Source organism: Diplotaxodon limnothrissa, linkage group LG14 (assembly GCF_057381915.1).
Source record: "Diplotaxodon limnothrissa isolate DT_005_m linkage group LG14, D_limnothrissa_male_GT1.1, whole genome shotgun sequence".
NCBI lineage: Eukaryota > Metazoa > Chordata > Actinopteri > Cichliformes > Cichlidae > Diplotaxodon > Diplotaxodon limnothrissa.
Genome location: NC_140609.1, coordinates 23,207,367 through 23,228,759, shown reverse-complemented (window position 1 = coordinate 23,228,759; position 21,393 = coordinate 23,207,367). Strand labels below are relative to the sequence as shown.

Here is a 21,393-nt window from a genome sequence, read left to right as displayed (position 1 = left end):
GCCACGAGTTCCCAGAATCCTTTGCGGTTCTACCCGTGAATGATGTCACATTTTCAATCTCTATATAATATGCATGTTACATTTTATATTTGGGGTGAAATATCAAGTCTTTTCAAGTAAACCGGTTCAAGTCCAATTCAAGTCCCAAGTCATTGGTGTAAAAGTCCAAGTCAAGTCACAAGTCTTAGAACATTTTTTCAAGTCAAGTCTAAAGTCATAAAATTAATGACTCGAGTCTGACTCGAGTCCAAGTCATGTGACTCGAGTCCACACCTCTGCTGTTTACCTCCACAGTGTCCTTTATTTCCTTTATTGACTGATTGATTGATTTTTTTTTCTTTTACGTGAACCGACTGTAAAAAATCAAATTTCTATAGAAGATTTTAAAAAATGTAGTGAAGGAAAAACACAAACTACCGCTTTTTTACTTTGGTGCTGTATGAATGGCCATGGAGAGGCCATTAAGGGGAAGTCTTTATCAGTAGGAGAGGCTGCAAAAACTTGTGAAAATACAGTTTAAAACCAAAAATTTACATGCTCCTTCACAGTCTCCAAAGCTGCTCAGTGGACCAGTTTGAAATCTTTGGCTGACCGATTTTGGCCCCCTGGCCTTATGTTTGACATCCCTGTTTTGGCGCATTTAATCCAATATTACCTCCACAAGATAGCACATCCGCGCGCATCCTATTAACTCACATCACAGGGCTTTTAAACTTAAGATAATATCTTCTATGTTTCCAACATTTTTACCTGCTTGGTTATTGTTTGCTTTACGACCACCGCCAGCTGCACGGTATAGTTTGCTCATGCATTTTAATCATCCCTACATGCCGTGAGCAACACGCACGGAGCTGTGATTTACAAATCCCCCTACAAACACCTTTTTTTTCTAATTGCTGGGGTGGAGGAGGGGGGTATTATTAGCCCATTTGCTGTGGAGTGCAGGAGGATCACATGAGGGCTTTAGGGGGATGGGCAGACTTTTCTGAGGGTGGTATGGCTTTAAGAGTTTACTACCATCAGTGCGCTATTTCACTCACACGCCGCAGAAAGTTTGGAGGCCAGGCGAGCAGCGGGATACCGACGGATAGGAAGTGACGGGACTGAGTGAGAGTCAGAAGGAGGTAAGAAAAGAGAGAGAGAGAGAGAGAGAAGACGTGAACATCAACACAAAGCAGAGTGAGAAGCAGCGTGCAATCATCGGACTCTTGACTGTGGTGCGGGAGGGAGCTGAAGTGCGCATGATCTTATCAACAACACCGGAGCGACACACTTTCAATGGAAGGGAACTGGTCCCAGAAGTGAAAGGGAGAGATTGCAGTGAGGACGTGTGTTTGTCGCCTGATTCCTATGAATGTGCCCGTAATTGTGGAAAGTACTGACGCACGGCGGGGGGACCGCATGAAAGAGTGACCCACCAAACTTTGATCATGAGGGAAAAGACTTGACGAGACAACACGGCACAAGAGAAGAACACAGCTGGGATATGAGCGGAGACCTCTGGATTTCGCCTCGATTTTTTGCTCTCTCGGGTACGGTTTTGCGTCTTCGGGGATGTTTGCGAGTTGCATCTCCGCGGCTCCAGGTCGGATACTGACTCGTTTCTGCGCCCTTGTGCTGCTCGTGGCTGTGGGACTCGCTGCGGAGCTGCGGGTCCGAGTCCGGCTCTCTGACGGACTGGTGACCGAGGAGGTTTTGGAGGCGGACAGCGAGAAAGACTCGATATCACTCGAGTTCAAGCAGGGAGATGGGACGCTCATCACTTTTGTGGTGGACTTCAAACGGGTAAGAGGTTGTCCTGCTTACCGCTGAACATGAGGCGGATACTTCCCCCTGGCTCATTTGAATTTTAGGTTATTGAATAACTGCAATTTCCCCTCCAGAATCAGAACTAATTAACAAAGAACTTAATTTCATGCTTCCCATTTTATACCTGCAGACTCATAACACTCCCTCGGTGGTCCTGGAAGTCACTATAGGAAGTCCCCACTTAAAAATAAGAAATTGTGTCTTGTCACTAATCCTTAAAGTCAGTCCAAATCTAACTAAAAGGCACTACTGCTGTGCCCCTCCACCCCCTTACTTTGGTATAATACACCCATCCACCCCTACAACCCCCCAAAAATCTGATCAAGGATCTGCACCGTTCACATAATCAGAACCCCCAATTCTCCCCAAATCTGTGTATCCCTTAGGTGTTGAAATCCGCAACAATGGCTTCTTGGTTCAAGCTACTTTGTTAAATTTTAATTCAGGGTCACAGATCTGAATCTTAAACAAAATCACACCTAAAGCCTTTTTTTTTTAAATAAAGGGGAAAAATCTGAGCAGTTACTGTAGCCCATATTTAAGCTGAAGTATAAAGTTTCATTCATCCCTTTCCATCACAGCTGAGTTTCACCGAGGTCAAGACAGCTGCTGCTCCTTAGATGTGACGCCCCCAAGACCCTAATGGCCTTCGAAACCCCTGCAGCTCAAGGGTCCCGTTCAGAGCTGATCATAAGTGGCCATATTTAGCATTCTTCTAAAATATAGACAAACAGCTCAAGTGTCCAACGCCAACCAGTTGTAACATTTTGGAAAGATGACACTGTTTTGCTTTTGTCAATGGCTATCCGGAGACTCGTGAAATTGTCAGTCTTGCAAAATAAAAAAACAACTGCTTTGCATAAGAGGGGCGTGTGTGGTGGGGGGTGGGGGGGGGGGTGCACAGAGCAAAGGCATGTGTCTGTGATGGTTGCTGTCACACAGAAGCTGACAGGCTGGCGAGATGTGAAGGGGGAGATTTACCAGGATTAAGTGGGCATGTCTGACCTTTTTGATCTGCACGTCTGGTTCACTAACCAAAACAGCTAATTTAGAGTTGAAAGAGAAGAGGCCGTCACCCCTCAATCGCTGGTGACACCCACAGAAAGAGACGTACAGTGATCTGAGAGCAGGGAGCCCTTTTCCTGACCGTGCAGGGTTGCTGTACCCCGTCACGCATGCACACACTCCAGCGCACATCACATCTGCACATATGGTTTGGTTTATTTGAACCTCTTAGATCGCTTTACTTTTCCGCTGCCTGATTTATCTGTACAGTTGTAGGTCAGCCTCTTGCTGCTCCCCCCTACCTCTCCCCTCTTTCTGTCTCACCCCCCCCCCCCTTGTCTCCTGCCCCCGCCTTGTTTCTTCTGCATGTGGTTTTCATTCAAGTCTTGTGCAGTATCTCCCAAGATTTATGGAAAGTTGGATGAGCTGTCACTTCCAGCTGCCATGAATATATAGTTCAGACGAGCGCCTGTGGGAAGCGGAGTGTTTTAAGAGGGATGTTAAACACTGAGTTCTAATGATGAGACACAAAAAATATGGATGGCTCGATAGATAATGTCACATTTTGAAGAGCAAGTCTCGTTCACTGAGATTTAAAAAAAGAACTGAAATGTAGTCACGGGACAGCAGCCTCATTACTATTTGCTGCTTTGTGAATACGTGGCAAAATGTGATGGTAGATGTTATAGCCATTAGACACTGGTGAAGTGGTCTGCTGAATGTGAGAGGGAAGTTTAGTCAACCTTATCCAAGCAATGAATCACAGTGTATGAGCTGTGCAGCGATTTCAGGAAGGTTCTCTGATGGTCTGTAAGCATATGGAAAAGATGAAAAGGTGGTTTTAGCTTGCTCATGACACCTCTGTGTCATGTTGACTGAATCTCAACATGTGGACACCGCTGTCTGTTCACTTCAAAGCAACAGATTTATGATAGTGCGGTTTGCTTTTTTTATGAAGCACAGGCGTTATGGGGTTGGATGGAGTTGATTATCTGCCACTTATTCTGTAATTGCATTTGAAGGTTACACTCTTTTTTTTCTTTTCTTTTCTTTTTTCTTTTTTCAGCGTGCAGTAAAGGAGCTTTTCATTCCCGTCTGGGGTCTCCATGAAGTATTTACAGCTGAATCGACTCTAAATTATGTAAAATTGCAGCAATCTGTCTGCAGCTCAGAAATATCCTGATGAAATGTTTCACGTCGATCTGCAGATTTTTTTTTTTTTTTTTTTTTCCCCCACTGTGAGACAAATCTCAGCACAGATGTCGCTCTGAATAGAGAAGGTAGCTGCCAATTTGGTATCCCCCCCCTTTCCACCCCATTAAATTCTGCAATTTATGGTTCAACACAGGCTAGTACCCTGAGCTTAACATAAACCGTTGTCTTAAGGTCAATGCGAGGGAAATGACCCTCATCTTTCAGGGCTTGTTTTGGGTCTTTCCAGATTTGGTGTTTGTGTGTCTTGTCTTTTCTGTCCATCAATGCAGGAATGTGAATGACTTCACGGGGATCTGGGATGCAGTGGTGCACGTCATCGTACATCTATAGTTACAGGCACCTTGGCCTGCAACTGTAAAGCCTTTTTATTATCTGAATACGATTTCAGGGTTTTAAATTTCGGGGCCTATTTCGATTTATAGACTTTTTAGGTCTTCTTTTATTCCTAGATGTTTGATTCGATTCCTTCTTGACGCAAACCTCCACGCTTATCAGGGCTTGGGACTCTTATTAGAAGTACACCGTGGGGCGCACTGCAGTTACAATTTAATGTTAGGCGGCCAGTAGCAAGTGCATTGCTGTCATTTCCATGATGTCAAATAACTAGGTGTCCTTTGATACATCTAAGGTGTGCTTTAAATAATGTAGCAAGTTTGTCACTCTTAAGTGACTGCATGTGACTGCATGTGAATGCTTGTAAAGGATTCCTTTGCCCTTTAAGTGCAATGTCAGGTGGCATGTTTAAACCCAACCGCAATCCCTCTTGTTCTCTTAACTATGGGTTTGTTTTTTTTAATGCCTAATCCTAACCAGCAAGAAAAGTCAAAAGTGATTTAAAAGCATCTGAAACAAAATGCAGACAGTCTCCTGTCACCCCTTTAGCCACCTAATATGGTCGTTAAAGCTCAGAGGATCTTTTTTTTTCTTTCTGCACTTTAAAACTAGAACTGCATAGTTTGAGATAGTAGGAATAAACAGCTGATACCATCAGTTAGAAGGAAATTTGAAAGGCTTCCGCTCACGCTAGCGTTTTTACTACTTTGGGTGACAAAGCTTTAGGAGTTTGCTGTTCTTACCAAAACCTCAGTTATTGGAACAATTTTGAAAATAGGGGTGTGGGAGAACAAAGAAACTGCTGATCCAAAAAAATCACCAACTATATTTGAGGTTCAGAGTTTTTCGATGGGGATGATCATCTGCAACTTACACCATCCCGTTAACTGGGTCAGGATCTTGTGAATGATGGCACTGATGAGCACGTCGGTGTCAGTTTTCTTTTTTTTCTCCCTGAACCTTGCAAACTGGATCGGCTTTCACTGCGGAGGCCTGCGTTACCGTCAGCTCAGCTCATTGTGATGGTCTTCAAAGCACAGAGGCTTTATGCACACGCCCAGAAATAAGCTTGCCGTAAGAATGGATTGGAGTTTTTTTTTTTTCCACACACCCTCATGTGCTGTGTCAGACACAGAAGGAAAGTTGAGGGTGGGGAGTTAGGTTGGTTAGCTTTTCTGTGTGCCCTCCCATTGGGTTGCAGAGTGTGACCCAGTTAGGCAGGTGCTCATTCAGAGTTCTCTTCGAGCCTTCGTATGCTGTATGCGCCATTAGAATTGTTTAACTGCATTATCTGTCAGACAAACTCTTTTTCTTTTCTTTTTTTTCCTGCGTGGGAGGCCGATGACAGTCCACTTTGTTCTTTTTCTTGTTAGTGTAAAACGCAGAGGTTTGCCAAGAGTCACAACTGGCTGTTGTGTTTTTTTCCCATGTTACAGGTACTTCACATTAGTACAGTACCGTAGCAACCTTTTTTTTTTCTTTACTTTTGGCTGCCACACCTTGCCTCTTACTCAACCTTGAAACACCATCCCTCTTTGTCACTTGTACAAACTTGTAGTCCTTTTTATGGGTGAGTGTCACCTGTTCCAGGAAGTGTTGTTGTTGCTTCAGGTACGTTCAGTACGTTATAAGGCACACAGGTTTTCACACTCCAAACGGTGACTGTGAGCAATCTGTGAGTCACAGAAATCCATGTGGCAAATTGTTTACTCAAGGGATGAACTTTGAAGACCTCGCCTCCTACTCTGCTTTCCTTTTGTATGTTTTTTGCGTGGGAAAATGACTCTGTTCAGAGAAGTTACTGCCTAGTTCTGCTTTCTTGTCTTAAATCTTTGAGGTGGCATTCTTGAACGCTTACTTTTCGTTTTAGTACATTAAGATCTTGTAAGGTTACTCTGTGCTGGAGGAAGAGTTCAGCTAACTTTGAAGTATTTAAAAGTGAACTTTTTGTTTGTTTGTTTACCCATGGCCATAATTTTCCCTGCTTTTTTCCCCCCCCCCTAAAAATCAAAAACAAAACACCAAAACAAGCTTCTTCTGTGGTCTTGTTGTTGCCATTCGGGTCTCCTCATGATCCCCCTTTGGCCTCTGGTGGCCCCTTTGCGCCTGTTGGTGTCTTTATCCTTTTCCCCTCCTCCTCTCGCCAGAAGGCCAGATGTTCACATTTAATACTGCTGATAAAGAGCTTCCCATTTTCACAGTCTCTGCTTCCAGGGAGAGACCAGAGCAGAGAGATGACTATCATCTAGCTTTTTAAAAAAAATTCTTACTGATCAGGACAGGGACCGCACAGTGCTGTGGTAGCAGCCTTTGACGGACATGAAGACGGCAGTTGTGGCTTGCAGTGTACATAGTTGTAATTTTTGTCTAACTACAGATGGTTTAAGATGAAGAAGATTGGCAATGACACTGACAAAGAATTGAAGCGTGCCAGATCTTTCTGTCTCCTGAAATATTCTTTTTGTCAAATTCATGGCTGTGTCCGTTTGGGTAGCGCCACTTCGCAAACTTCGGACTTATTTATTTTATTTTTAGGTCAGTGATAGTTCAGGCAGTTAAGTCATAGGGGTCCACACCTGGGAAGGCATTACAACACCCTTTTCCTTGTCAACAATCTGTCGTGTCACCTTTCCTGTCATAAAACAGATTCTGTTTTTTAAGAAAAAGGCTCATAAAGGATATGTTGTTACATAAAACCTATTATCAATATGTATAGTTTGAATAATACCATTATTTTTGTGGTTCCTGAAACCGGATATGAAAGATGTGCAACAACAGTTGGAGGCTGAATGGGACTGTGGCCATCTCTATTGTTTATGCCTCATCTATCTGCCTCATTTCCTTCCCTGTTAGCACTCACTGCTTGCCTCTTTCTCATTTCCTGGATGCAGAGTCCCCCATAAACTGTTTGTGTGTCTACTTAATTGTATCCAGATTCTGCATGAATGAATAAAATGATGTTGTGGGCTGTGCAGAGTTAGTCTTTTTAAAAAGAATTTCGGTTGTATTTTTGTGCTCATGTGTAACACCTAAACATTAACCCCTCATGCACTGGGAAAGGTAAGCTCCTTTTGCATTCTTGTCAGGAGAATAGCCAACAGGAAAACCTTTCTTTTCATGGCTTCCAGTGTTTTGATTGTCCACTCATTGCCAGTGTTTACTAATTGGTTAGCTCTTTGGACAGCCAGGTGTGACCAGACCTAAATGTGGCTCCACATTCCTGCCTTTGGGGCGTCTGTAATTAACTTCAGCTCAAAGCATGTCTTAGCTCAGTGGCTTTTCTCCCGTTCCTTTTGTCTGTGTGCGTCTTTCCCTCTGTCTCCCAAAAATGATCTTTAATCCCTGCCAAAAACCTGTGCTTTTTTTTTTTTTGCTGCTGCTTTGAATGGCTTCCCTCACACACTAAAGCAAATACCCTGTCCCGTCACCAAACATTTAAAATCCATACGTGTTTTCAAAAGGCAGTCGGAGCCATTTACGTAGGTTCGGGATTTTAAAAGTAAACACAAGGTTTCATCACTCGAGACAAGCGAATAAACTGGAAGGCTGCACGGTGCTGAATTTTATGTAAAGATTACATTGCCCTTTTTTTTTATTTTTTACTTTTGATAGTATACAAGCTTGACTTTAATCTTATTTGTTCATTTTTTTAAAGTATTACATAAACTTTTTGGTCCTATGTCAGGCAAATATCCACACAGACCCACACTGATCCCAAATGACTCATCATAGCGTGGCTTACCAGCAGTCCTCCACAGCCAGCCATCAGCCTTATCAACAGACAGGGTCTTAGGGGGGATTTGAAAACAGGAAGAACCCCCTGCACAGGGAACACATACTGCTGTACTGTTTGTGTGCGTGTGTGTGGGTGCACTTGTGCGTGAATATCCATCCTTGCATCGAGTGTGAATCGGTTCAGCCAGAATGGCACTCAAACTGAGATACATATATCTCTTGCAAGTGCAGGTGCAATGTTCCCATGAGCGTTTGGACTGCTTTTCATTGCTGGGCTCCTATTTTAACAGCCTGTAAACCAGGTATATACTCTGCAAGGAGACGGAGTTTGTCTTGCTGGGTTACAGTGTCTGAGAATGTTCACTGTAAATGGCACCCTTTGAGTGTCTGAATGGGCTTTTGTGCACCTCTTAAATAATCTGACCCACCAAAGGTAACCACCAATGAAACGAGCCCCTACCCTCTCTCCTGATTAACAGGTCTTCGTTTGACCCACCAGTCATGTTGCATGAATACAGACTTGTTTGGCTGTTGGCCAGTGGTAGTTTGTCTGCAAATGGACTAAGTCCTATGTGTTAGCGAGCAATGTTAAGGAATTTGCACTTGTGTGGATTATTTATAGCCACCCTGACATTTACGCTGCTCTGCTAGAGTAAAAAAAACTCAAGGATACGCTGCCCTTTGATTATGGTATCGCCAGTCTTTTTAAAGATGGGAATAAGGTTGCCTTTTTAATTCGTAATGTCCGAAGGTGGTTATTTTCTGTAATGTTGGTCAGCAAGTTATTACTCTAATTTTTTTTTTTCTAGGTGTAAACACTCTTTAAGGGGGGTGACTCATTTTCCAAATGTGGGCACCTCCTCTTTAGGGAGTATTTTGAAATTAAGGGGTGCTTTCAAGCTCTAGCAAGTCTACTCGATTCCAGCATTACTGTTTTTCTTGCCATATGCATCCCAGGCAATTATTGTGTCTACTTTTTGGCAGTGTGGTGTATTTTATCAGGAACTGACGAAATCTTTCTCTATAATCCATCACACGAATGAAGCAGGTTTTGTTACAACAGGAAGGGATTACCCCATACTGTGACCACAGAAGCACCTTTCCTCCCCGTCTCATATTTGTTTGATCTTCTGTCAGTCCTCTGTTTGCATAATTCGGCGACTTTAAAAACACCTTCCCGCTTGGGAGATTGTAAAAAGAGATAGCTGTTGTTTGATCAGTAAGACGAGTGCGCACTCTCTCCTAGTGATATTGCCTGTCATCATAACAACAGGTGTAAACCTTACTTTAATCACTTCATGTTTCACTCCTTTATTGTGTTTTCTTTATCACGCTTTGGAGTGCATCTGCACACATCCCAAACGGTGGTGGTTTTTTCTGGCGGGCAGCAAAGATGATATAACAATTTTACTCTGTTTGCTGTCAGAATGTCAGTGAAATTTTACTCGAGCGTGACCTGAGCTGACATGTCCTCAGCACTGGTTTGGTGTTGTCATTCAAAGGTCGTAATTAAATTTTAACTACTCTCACTACATGACTGCGCACAAAATATACCAATGCTGCCAGCTGAATATGAAGACTACAAAACATCTTGGCCTGTCAGAAGATAAAGATAAAAGAAATATCACCATCCAGAAACTGTAAAAGTTCAATTCAGTGCAGTTCAGTTTTTCATATAGCAGCAAATCACAACAACAGTCACCTCGAGGCGCTTTAAATTGTAAGGTAAAGTTGCTACAAATATGTAGAATAAAGCAGAAAACCCCAACAATCAGATGGCTCCCAATTAGCAAGCACTTTGGTGACAGTGGGGAGGAAAAACTCTTCTAACAGGAAGAAACCTCCAGTAGAACTAGGTTGAGGGAGGGCCAGCCGTTATACACTTATGGACAAGTTATATCCTCTAAACACTAAAATGCTAAGACAAATATATATTTATGAGGGGCAATGGTTAGCATCGTCCAGGTCATAGCAAGAAAGTGTCCGGTTTGAATCCACAGACCAGCTGGAGCGGTTCTTTGTGCAATGAAAAAGTTCTAAAGCAGGTATGCAGGTGAAAGTATCTCTTTGGTTAATATTTGCAGGTATGGTTTTATATTCAACTTCTGATCTTCAGGGTTTTAATTTCTATATTTTAACTCAAATTGTGTAACACGGATAAATGGAAATCTATAGACTACTGTAAACTCTTAAGTACCACCAGCCAGGTAGTCTACTGGCAAAATGCCAGAACTAGAGTAATTTTCTGTAGTTTGAATGGTGGGTGTGGTGCACACAAACTCTGCTCTCACATCTGGTGCAGCCATTTTTTTTGGAGTTTACCTGAAGCATAATGCTGCCACATCCTAGAATAGTCTGCGCTACCCCAGTAATACATCATGAGCGTGCTTTATGTTTGTTGTGCAGCTTTGCTCTGTCCTTGGCATGGCTTCAAATCATTTCAGGAGCTCTTCAGAAGTGAAGCATTTAATCTCCAGGAGGAGGGTTGTTTTTTGGGGGGGGTTTGTATGTTTTGTTTTTTTTGTTTTTTTTCTATAATTAAGGGGATTTTCCTGCCATCCTAACCTTCTCATTTGCTCTGCACAGCTTGACATGTCTTAGGTCAAAACTGATCCGATGCTAATTCTAGCTACGTGTAGCCAGAAGCTGCTTCTGGGGAAATTATTTTCTGGAACCTGATCGCTGCCTGTTTGCTTCCTAATTAGGTAATGTAAGTCCAAAAACTTAGCCAAAACAATAAAACTAGGCAGTAAAACACATACCTTTTGGTATTTCATCATTATTGTTTGTTTACTTTGCCATAATGAGACATAACAATGGGAATGGATGTTACCCTTAGTACCCCCTGTAATATTTCACCCTGTCGACTTGCCACAGCTCCCAATCTGTGCTCCCAATTTTTCAACACCATGACTGTCAAACTGTGCCCGTAAGACTTTCCATGGTGTGCAGATGATGTCATTTTGATACAAAATTGCATCAATAAAAATCGTTGCCACAGTAAGCACTGTTAAACTACCTTTGCCCTTTTGGCCTAGACGCAGAGTAGAAATTAGACAATCATTAATCACGAGACATAATGACACAACAGGAGGGGATCAGTGTCTTCGCTTTGCTGTTGAGTCGCTTCCAGAGAAGCAGAGCTAGTGGAACTGCCATGCTGCTCTGTAATTACCCAGAGAGCCCTGGGGCAAATCCATGTGGCTGACACGAATACCTTCCTCTTCTTTCTGTCCCTCCCTCCCTCTCTTCTCCCCACCCGGTGTCCCAGCGTAGCACTATGTGTCTGCAGCATGGGAGGTCTTGAAGTCATGGCCTCTGCTTACTCCTGCACTCTGGGGCAAATGGCCCTCTTGTCCTTCTCGCTGTAGGCATTGTACTCACTCTTTTCGCTGTGATATCTCTTCCTCCGCTCTTTGACATTATCTTATTGTTTTGTGTCTGCAGGAAAAAGCTGAGGCATATAATTTCCACTGGCTCATTTCTGTGTTCCTCTGAGTACCATGTGAACAGCTCATAAAGCTATATAATCAATATTTGCTTAGTAATTTTCTTTCCAGGGGTCAAACAGGATTGCCTTGTGTAATACCCGTGCTGCTATTGTACCCTTGCCAGTGTCTCTTTTCACAGACAAAAGTGGCTGTTGGAGTGAAGATCCAAGCAGTCTGTAAAGGACTGCAGAGCGTAAACACTTGTGAGGCAGAATGCATTGCCTTCTTGCCAGGGTGTACTCTTCTCCATACAGGAAGTGGAAGAACTCAGTGGGGTTATCTCGGAGCTGTTTATCTATTCCAGAGTTCCTCCTGCTCAGGGAGTGAAAGCCTTCAAACTGTTACTCCTCAGCTGCCTGTTTGCTTCAGACGGGTGTGTGAAAAGCGGAGGAGGGGTATTTAGGACTGTGTGTCTGTGTTGGAGCTGAAGCCAAGGAGGAGGGGGTTTGGAGTGGGGTTCTAATGAATAGGAGGACAGGTCTACTGCTCTGCTCTCCAAACTCTCGAAGCTTCCCATCATGCTTTGCCTTGCCCCTCACCAAACTCTTTATGGCCTTTTGGTTTGGTGCCAGATCGCTCGCACATTTGCCAACGTGTGTGTGAGTGTGTGTGTGAGTGTGTGTGTGAGTGTGTGAGTGAAAATTCTCACTATTGACATTTTGCTAGTAGTACAGTTCTACTTTAAACAGCATGCTAAATTGAGTCTGACATTTCTGGCATGTGAGAAATTCTAGTAGGTCTGACAAGAAACAGGCTGGAAAGGTTTAATTTGACACAGCAGAATACTACAGTATTATAGGAGCCTCATTGCACAGGTCTGCAGACAAAAAGTATCAACAAGCTGTCATGTGAGCCTTTATGGGTGAGGTGAATATAAACCCTTTGTTTCTTTGAGTAGACAGCTGTTTGGACATCATTGAACTGCTTTAAGTACCGTAATGGAAACAGTATGTGTTCTAATTTGGATGATTCTCCTCATATAAACAACAACTTATCATAACCTTGCCTCGACTACTATTCCTGATACTTTCCGGGAGTCATCTGTTCAGCGTTTTCATTTCTCATCCCTTTGGCTTTTTCAGGATGTGAAAATATTCCGAGCGCTGATCCTGGGCGAGCTGGAACGAGGGCAGAACCAGTACCAAGCCCTGTGCTTCGTGTCCCGCCTCAACCGCAATGAGATCATCCCCAGCGAGTCCATGGCCCGTCTCAGGCAGGTATGACACGGTGGAGATTGTGCTATGGAGATTTTTCAGCTGATTATATACTGTGGAGAATCTGAGGATATTACGTCTTTCCCAGAAAAATCCCCAGGCCATTCGTTTGGCAGAGGAGCGGAGAGGCCTGGAGCAGCTGACTATGAGCGCAGCGGTCAATCTAAGTCGGGCCTGGCACCTCAGCGCCCACATCCACAACATGTGTAGCGAGGCTCGCGAGGCCATCTACACCAGTGAGGCAGATGTGAAATACTGGCTGGAAAAAGGTCAGCGGCCATCTGATTTTTGTTTATTATTGAACCTCACATAAACTCTGCTGGTGTTTTTGTACCCCCCCCCCCCCCCCCCCCCCTTTTCTTTCTCCTCTCCTGATTGTCTCTCTAATTCTGCATACGTCTCTGAACTGATTCTCCTAATCTCCTCAACACTATCTTCCCTGTTTCTCTCTTCAAGACACCTCTTTCCACTTAATTCTAGTGATATGACTTCAAGTATTATCTTGTGGGGTTTCAATGATAAGACTGTGTGACTGTGCATGTTATCTAGGTTCCTCTCCTCTTTCGCTCTTTGCTCTCCAAACTGCCTTCTTGCACACTATGAAATAGGGTGAAACGGCATGTGTGTGCATGCAGATTAATTTTGTTTATCGGAGAGGTTCAGCCCATTATTTAACCATTTGTTTTCAAAAAAGCAGTTTGCAGCGAGATGCAGATTCTTTATAGCAGCGAAATCCAAATTATTCGAGCTGAGGAGAATTCATACGACAGCACTATTGTCAGCTGACAGCTTTGTTATTAAGAAAACAATGTTGATGGTCACGGTTCACCGAGCGCTCTGCGCCGTTATCTGCACAGGGACCTATCGTAGCGTCTCCTTAGCATAACAAAGCTGCCCTTTCACTGCAGCATCTCGCCTGTTTTATGCCACTTTGTTTGCGCTCTCTAGATCACAGCCGCATTTAATTGAGCGGAATCAGAAAAGGGAGCGATCGGCGCAGACGCGCGACTGCTTGCTTTTTGTTTTTAACTGCCACATGCTTCAATATCTGTTTGTTTTACAGGAGTGGACGGCTCCATATTTGAGGTTCTGCCCCAAGCAACAGAGCTACCCAGCTTTCAGGCCTGTCATGCTACTAAAGACTTGTGGCAGCCATGTCTCTGCACGTACACCCTGCGGCTGGAGTGGTACCCGTGTCTGCTGAAGTACTGCCGCAGCCGGGACGCAACAGGCAAGGGCTCCACCTACAAGTGTGGCATCAAGAGCTGCAGCAAAGGATACCATTTCACGTACTATGTTCCCCAAAAACAGCTCTGCCTCTGGGACGAGGAGACCTAGAGTTTTGTTGTGGATGTTTAAGAAACGAGAAGACTTCTTTTTCTTTTTTGCCAGCCCAGCCAATGCTTCTCCACCCATGCTAACCACAGCAACACTGGACCTTGGTTTATATCATGTGAAGTGAAGCTGTGTCAGGTGGGGAGGGCCGACATCCAGACATTCACGTTGAAGTAGAAATAAATTCAGGTTCCAGATGAGACCAAAAGCTTTTAAGGGAGATGCAGCAAAGTCACTAATTTTTCACTAATGTTTCTGGGGAAAAATGACCTCTTGCTGTCAGTCTTAACGAGAGATATATAATTTTTTTTTTTTTTTTTTTTGCCAAGAAGCTGTCACTTTTGTGCCTTTTTGGGGAAAGTGAGTGGGGCAAATTAAACAAAACCTCTCAAACAAGCTATGGTATGCACAAAAGATGGACAGTCATACACCGGCAGAGGAACAACACTGTTCCACTCTCAGTCAAAAGGAGGTAGACAAACAAATTCTTCCATCCTGGTGAAGGAAAATTTGAATGTTGGAATTATCTGTCTTATAAAGTTCTGTGAAAACAGTTTATTACCAGCTAAATGCTGTTTTTTACCATGCAAGCATGCTTACAAAGAAAAAACAAAACCTCTCCAATGCTATCTTTATTTATTTTGGTTGCAAAGTGAAATTATGGAGGACTATCATTAAAAAAAAATCTTTTTAATATAATAACCTCATCTGTTTGCTTCCCTGTAGGCATTAAGTTTAAGTTAGTTTCTGAAGTTCATCTTAAACCACAGAGCCTCAGTAACACAAAGTATTCGAACATATTTCAGGTTAACCTCTTGGCTGTTGTTTCTCATCCATATCCTGTTTTGCTTATATACTGCCTGTTTTCATTCTTGTATAGACGGTGTAGAAAAACAGGCATATTATCCTATTTAATAGTGAAGATTTATCCCGAGTTGCCCTGTCATTACCCATGGGGACACCTCCTGCCCACAACTCGCACCCCTCTCAGTCTGTTTAAAAAGTGTCAAACCAAAGTCAAAGAAATGCTGTGAAAGGAGCCGTTTAAAGTTTCAGTTTCTGGACACAAGCTCTTCGGTATGGTGGTGTTTTTTTTTGTTTTGTTTTTCCTCCCCAATGTGAGGATCCATTCAAGCAACAGGCGCTTTAATGATCCACACTGCCATCTTCTGGTTAACCAGCATTTTAATTCTGGTTCTTGGTTTCCGGCTTTGCCTGCTATAATTTATACATCTCATATCTGCCCCCGATAATTTACGTGTAATTCAAGGAGCACTTCTTAAATTTGTGGGACCAAATTTAACTTGTCTGTCTGTTGTTTATAGTACTAGGTTAAAGAAAAGACTGCTTTTCCTCAATAACTTCAGCCTTTTTACTGCCATAACGCAAAAAAAAAAAAAGGGAGAAAAAAGAGGAAAAAAGAGTTTTTAGTGTGCTGGTATGTCCTGCTAACTGAAGAACCAAATGAGTGAAACACACCTATTTGTGGCCTTCTCTGGTGATCAAGTGCCTTAACATTTTACTGATGTTTTTGCTATGTAATTGTAGATTACATTGTTAAACATATTTTTTTTCTATGAAAGAGTTTTTAATATGTTGTAATTAAAAAAGCTGCCGTAACGGAAAAAAATGAAGCAATTTGGTTAAGTACAATTTTTAAGAGCTGTTTTACATAAATTGTTTTAATAAAGTCCTTCTTTGCACTGCATGGACAGCTTGGAAGTTATTTGTGGTATATTGGAGTAATTTTATTAAGCCTTATATGGGGTATAAGGAGGTGTGTGTGTGTGTGTGTGTGTGTGTGTGTGTGTGTTTGGGGGGGGGGGGGGGGGCAAAGGAATCTGTGTATGGGAATTAAGAGATATACAGTTTAGATTCTTTGCATAGTCATCTGCTTCTGGGTGCTCCAATAAATTGTCCTGTTTTGCACTCGGGTGTGTTATGCCAGTCTTTCGATCAAGGTTGTAATTTCCACCATTTCCCACACGGTGTCGCCCCTGTTCCGAAAGAAAAAGAGCCTGCCATCGCTACATCAAGGATGAAAGCATGCTTTTCCTACAAAATATTGCATAAATCTACTTTAATCTCTAATTATGGTATTGCACGAGATAATATAAGCAGGATGCAATACACTTTGTAGTGCTAGCAAGTTAATAGGAGCAGAGCATGCAAATGCAGCTACTTGTAATGGGATACAAAGGATGCTGAAGGAGGCTGCTGTTGCTGCTACCCGGTGCCGTTCAGTTAAAGGACAGCAAAGTGTGTATCCAAACAAACCTGCCTCGGTCTTCTACGAGCATATATTTGCTTCAGAGGACGCAAAACAGCCAGGATGTAAACAGAGAGACAGCCACATGTGAACCGTCAAGGTAATTATATTTCACCGCATTTATAACCCCATAAAACAAGGCTTTGTTAGCTTGCTAGCGGTTAGCTTGCTCCCTGATCCATCTAATAGTACCAGTGCAGAGTTAGCCTGTTATGATAGCATCCCCTCGGCTAAGGGATGAGCTATGGCCCTGCTCTGCTGCTGCCCTTTCACATTGTTAGCAACAGCTGCTTTTGCTGTCACCATCAATAAACTGGCCCACGAGCAAATGAAGAAATTTCTTCATTTGTTCGTGGGCTCGGGTTGCCAGTTCCCGTCCTTTCATTGGTTTGCGTGGGAACACAATTATTACGCTATTAGTTTTTACCTTAAAACAGCTCAAATCTGCATCCATTATAAGAGTAAACATAGCTCAGGTGTCTCACCCTTATCCTAGGAAAGCCTGCAGCAGGGCATGCTGTAATGAAGAAAAACAAATAATAAACATAAAGGTAGTTGTTCAGTTACCTGGTGTTTTCTTGTGTGTACTCTACAGAAGTCTTGAGTCACCACTCACTTCTTTATATTTTGCTAGTAAAATGAGCATATATTGAAACATGTGCAAACATTCATGGGAATGCAGTGTAATAAGGCAAAAACAGACTTTGTACAATTCTAAAGCGCCTGAAAGTCAATATTTGGCAACAATCGTTATTCCTTAGCTTTGCCTGAACTCTCTTAGGTAAGCTTTCTTTTCATTTTTTTAAAAGTTTAAGTAGTCTTTTTTGGATGTTGGATGACTTTTGTTTTGTTCTCTGTCAAGATGATCTCACACTGCTTCAGTAATGTTGAGGTCCGGGCTCTGGGGAGGCCAATCCATGAATGATAGTGTTCCAATATGTGTTTTTTCTATCCAGGTATGTCTTTACTGCATTGGCAGTGTTTGGGATCATTGTCATGCTGAAAAACAAAGCAGCTGCAAATCAGATGCTTTCCACATTGGGCTGCATGGAGGATTAAAATCTGAGTGTACTTCTCTGTGTTTATAATTCCATCAATTTTTACAATTTACAATTTTTACATTGTTATCTGTTGATTAAGAATGGCTTCTTGACAGCCACCCTTCCACTGAGACCATTTCTGATGAGTCTCCAGTGAAAAGTAGATGGATCAACTGATGAATTGTCTGGGCCAGACGCATCTCTTAGGACTTGTGTCACATCCTTGCTGGATTTTTTTCTTATTTCTTAAGGACACGACTTTCAAATATTGTTCATGTATTACAGATAGTTTTTTTTTTTCGGCCTGCCACTTCTGCTTTTGTTCTCCTCTTGTCCAGGTTCCTCAGATCTTTTAATGACACACTGCATGCTGTACTAAGATATGCCATCTTTCCATCCTCTAGTTGTTTTTGGAATAACTGTATTGGTGCAAAAATACTATTTTATGCACGTTAAAGTGTATTATCTGTGGCATTTTTTTTTATAGATTCAAAAAAGAGAACAGTTTTGTGACTGTCTGCTACTAACAGAGTGCACAAGGCACAATTTAAAATGGATTTTCTATTATGTAGGCATAATACTTGTTTATTCCTGGAGTTAGGTCCCTTTTTATCCTTGAATTAAAAAAAAAACATTCCCAAGAAAATGGTCAGGTCAAAGGACTGGACTGAAAAACTTTCAAAACCCTTTATAAAGCATGGAGAACGATCACTCAAAACCAGAAAGTCTGGCTTCTTGGAAGATAAATATAGAGAAATGTGGAATCGTTCAAGACTTACTAGTTTTATTTTATGTCATTACATAATTTTGTCATTGCATATTCAGATCTCAGATGTTTCCTTTGTTTGCTCGTGATTTTTTTCTCACTACTTTATTGTGCGTTTTCAGATGAACATGCAGGTTTTCTAAGACTATAAATTCAAGCCTAGTCTTCATATCATCCTTAGGTGCATCCTTTTTATCCATAGTACAAGTGAATCTGTAAAATGATTTGCAGCGGAGTCCATAAACAGATGAATTAATTTATTAACATATTCATTTTCAAGCAGAAAATCTGAAACGGTTCAGTGTCCCGCCTCTTAAATATAGTAATTTATTGCTCTTATATGTGTGTTGTAGTAACTGAATATCTTTTAGTTTATTTGGCTGGCATGTGGACATCACAAGCATAACAACGAAGATAGCAACGGGACATTTTTTGTTTGCTTATTAGTGCAGATGTCAAATAATAAGGGAGAAAGAGCCTTTGTCCCTCTCGGGAACTGTCTGAGACCCAGCACCCAGTAACCTCTCTGCCAGTTTTGAAACTAGCTTCAATCTTTAAGAATCAAGTGTACATCTTGTTCCAGTTCACTGAGGGTGGGCTCATCTGTCTGCATGGTCTCACCTCCTAGTACAAACGTCACAGCAGAAGAAGAGACGTCCCCCTCACCCCACCAGACCCTCAGCCGGCCTACTATAGTACTATTATAGTTCAAGCAAAGGCTAATTGTTGCTCCCTCACAAAGAGTGCACAGTTCAAATCTCTGGACGGTGATTCTTTCTTTTTCTACTGTAAGTGATATTACAGAGCAAGAAGTTCCTCCTTGCATTTTTCTCTCGCCATGTAATGTGAGTCAGAGTTGGCTTGATGACTGCTGAGAAGTTTGTTTAGCTGTAATTTGCTGCTTTTCTTTGTTTGACTTACCTTCAGAGGGGAAGATGGCTGTGCTTGTCGTTTGTGCTCTCCTGTGCCTATCCTGCTGGGTGTCTTTCTACTTTGTCCTGTGTAACGTTAACGGATCCAGGAGCTACGAATGGAACTGTCGACTCGTCACGCTGGTGCACGGGATCCTGGCAGTCTGCATCACAGCGTACATAGGCTATGTAGATGGACCTTGGCCTTTTACTTATCCAGGTAGGGGATGCAGCTTGTCAAGATTTTGTGTGCACATTAAAACCTAAAAAGACAGCAAGGATGCAGAGACACAGCATAGATTTTAAGCAGCTCACAGACTTAATATTATATCCTCTTATGCATTAATGTGACATTACTGTTTAGGTTCATCTATTAGTTTTCACTGTAACATCTGCTGCTTTTTCTTTGAAAATTGATGCAGACATGAGGCATCTAAACTAGTTAGCACAGTTGAGCTCTAACTACCAGTGGAAACTTTTTGTAAGGTGCTGAAAAATCTTTAGACACAAAGACAAAAAGTTCTCAAGAGCTGTTTTTGTTACACGCCAATATAAACAACTATGTGCTCATTTCACAGTAATAACTTGTTTTATCTGTTTCTATAAGAAGCTAACTAAAGCCGGTCTTTTTTTGTCTGTGGATGCCAGGTACAAAGAACACCCCTCTGCAGATAAGTGCCATGGTCCTGAGTCTGGGCTATTTTATTTTTGACATGGCCTGGTGTGTGTACTTCCGTACAGAGGGACCAGTTATGCTGGCCCACCACACCATGAGCATCCTGGGAATCCTGTTGACCCTTTGGTTGGGGGAGTCTGGCATCGAGTCGTGCGCGGTGCTCTTTGGCAGTGAAATCACCAACCCTCTCTTGCAGGCGCGCTGGTTCCTCAAGCAGACTGGACGTTACGGGACTCTGCTGGGGGACGTTGTGGACGTCCTGTTTGTGCTGCTGTTTGTGGTGATGCGAATCTTCGTGGGAGGCACAATGCTGTACTGTGAGCTGATCTCCCCCAGGCCGAGATTCTTTATCAAGTGTGGCGGAGTGGCCATGTACGCCCTTTCCTGGGTCTTTATGGTAGACATTGTTCGATTTGCCATCCGGAAGAGCAAAAGCTGGCACAAACACCAGAGAGACCGCCAAGAGCTTTTAGCAGCTAATGGTCATGAAGGGAAGAAGGAGTGATCGGCATCAGAAGGGAATCCATTTATGTCATTTCTCTGCTCTTCGCTTTGGACACTTGATGGAAAGTACATGGAAAGCAACTTTCTCCATGTTGAAGTGTGATTTTAGAAAAAGGGATTTTTAAATTAAAAAAATGCTAAGGCTTCTTTTTGTAAGGTTTGTGGATTTTGGAGCTGAACATGCATAAAAGGTGCAAACAGCACTGACACAGTTTATATCACTGAAAACCAAAGCATGTTGTATAAACACACAAAGAAAACCTGTGGGAAGAAAAGTTGCCGTTAACTGTGACCTAGTCATGTGTGGCAGTGTGGCTCCAAAAGGAAGTTCCCTACTAGAAAAGAAAAAGTTTACATGTAATGTTGTAGTCCTTGTGAAACACTTTTAGTGATGTCAACAGACTAGGATTGGTACTCAGGGAAATTAAGTAATATCAGAAAGATTGACGTGTGTTTGATGTGTTTAATCAAATTTCTATTTATTTTGCATCCCTCCTTTAAAGCTCTATGTTACAGTTTTATTGAGTCTATTAAATTCTAAATGTGTTCTTTTTAGTGTAAATTGTAAACTATAAATACATTCTCATGTTTTCTGAAATGGTAACCCTTGTCAACTTTATTGTACCAGATGTGTGAGGGTGGTCGCGCGTGAGTAATCATTTAGACAAGATCTGTGCTCTGCACTGATAGCTCCCAGCTAATTTAATTTAATAAGCTGTTTGTTGAATGTTTCAGTCTCACAGAGATCTTGTCAGAAATTGTCCAAGCTTTGATTAAATTCATTCTGAGCTATCTGTACATTGTGCAAGTCTTTCAAAAGGTCTTTTTTTTTAAATAAACCATTTTGAAATAAACATGTTATACAATGTTTGCCTTAATAAAAAATGTGCTACTGGGATGAAGACAGGAAGTTTTTATATTAAGGGACTATAATGACTGAGCCCAGATTTTTATGTGCATTCTTGTCTTAATTGTGAGAATATGTTTTTGTCGCAATAGGTTAAAAACATGCCATCTGTTTGTTTCCTATGTCTGTTCACCTGACTGGCACTGAGAGAAGTCTCTGTGTGCATCACCAATACATACAAGA

At 42.2% G+C, this 21,393-nt stretch overlaps 2 protein-coding genes across 2 annotated transcripts; both read left to right on the top strand.

Annotated features, from left to right (window-relative positions):
* The first annotated feature begins 1,048 nt into the window (after positions 1–1,048).
* On the top strand, positions 1,049–15,837 carry oafa (OAF homolog a (Drosophila)). Its single transcript, XM_085370499.1, has 4 exons — positions 1,049–1,785; positions 12,671–12,805; positions 12,891–13,071; positions 13,866–15,837. Exons 1-4 carry the CDS (start codon positions 1,555–1,557, stop codon positions 14,138–14,140), a joined length of 822 nt encoding a protein of 273 aa, XP_085226625.1. The 5' UTR covers positions 1,049–1,554; the 3' UTR covers positions 14,141–15,837.
* Positions 15,838–18,941: 3,104 nt separating this feature from the next.
* tlcd5a (TLC domain containing 5a) lies at positions 18,942–20,304 on the top strand. The gene is made up of 3 exons (XM_085371173.1): positions 18,942–19,000; positions 19,140–19,343; positions 19,772–20,304. Exons 2-3 carry the CDS (start codon positions 19,148–19,150, stop codon positions 20,302–20,304), a joined length of 729 nt encoding a protein of 242 aa, XP_085227299.1. The 5' UTR covers positions 18,942–19,000; positions 19,140–19,147.
* The last annotated feature ends 1,089 nt before the right edge of the window (positions 20,305–21,393 follow it).

What these genes read in the sequence shown, in the direction of transcription:
- oafa (XM_085370499.1), top strand. Translation starts at nt 1,555, where the DNA reads ATGTTTGCGAGTTGCATCTCCGCGGCTCCAGGTCGGATACTGACTCGT. An exon ending in TTGTGGTGGACTTCAAACGG is followed by an intron (nt 1,786 to 12,670) that starts GTAAGAGGTTGT and finishes TGGCTTTTTCAG; the next exon opens with GATGTGAAAATATTCCGAGC. An exon ending in GAAATACTGGCTGGAAAAAG is followed by an intron (nt 13,072 to 13,865) that starts GTCAGCGGCCAT and finishes TTTGTTTTACAG; the next exon opens with GAGTGGACGGCTCCATATTT.
- tlcd5a (XM_085371173.1), top strand. Translation starts at nt 19,148, where the DNA reads ATGGCTGTGCTTGTCGTTTGTGCTCTCCTGTGCCTATCCTGCTGGGTG. An exon ending in TTGGCCTTTTACTTATCCAG is followed by an intron (nt 19,344 to 19,771) that starts GTAGGGGATGCA and finishes TGTGGATGCCAG; the next exon opens with GTACAAAGAACACCCCTCTG.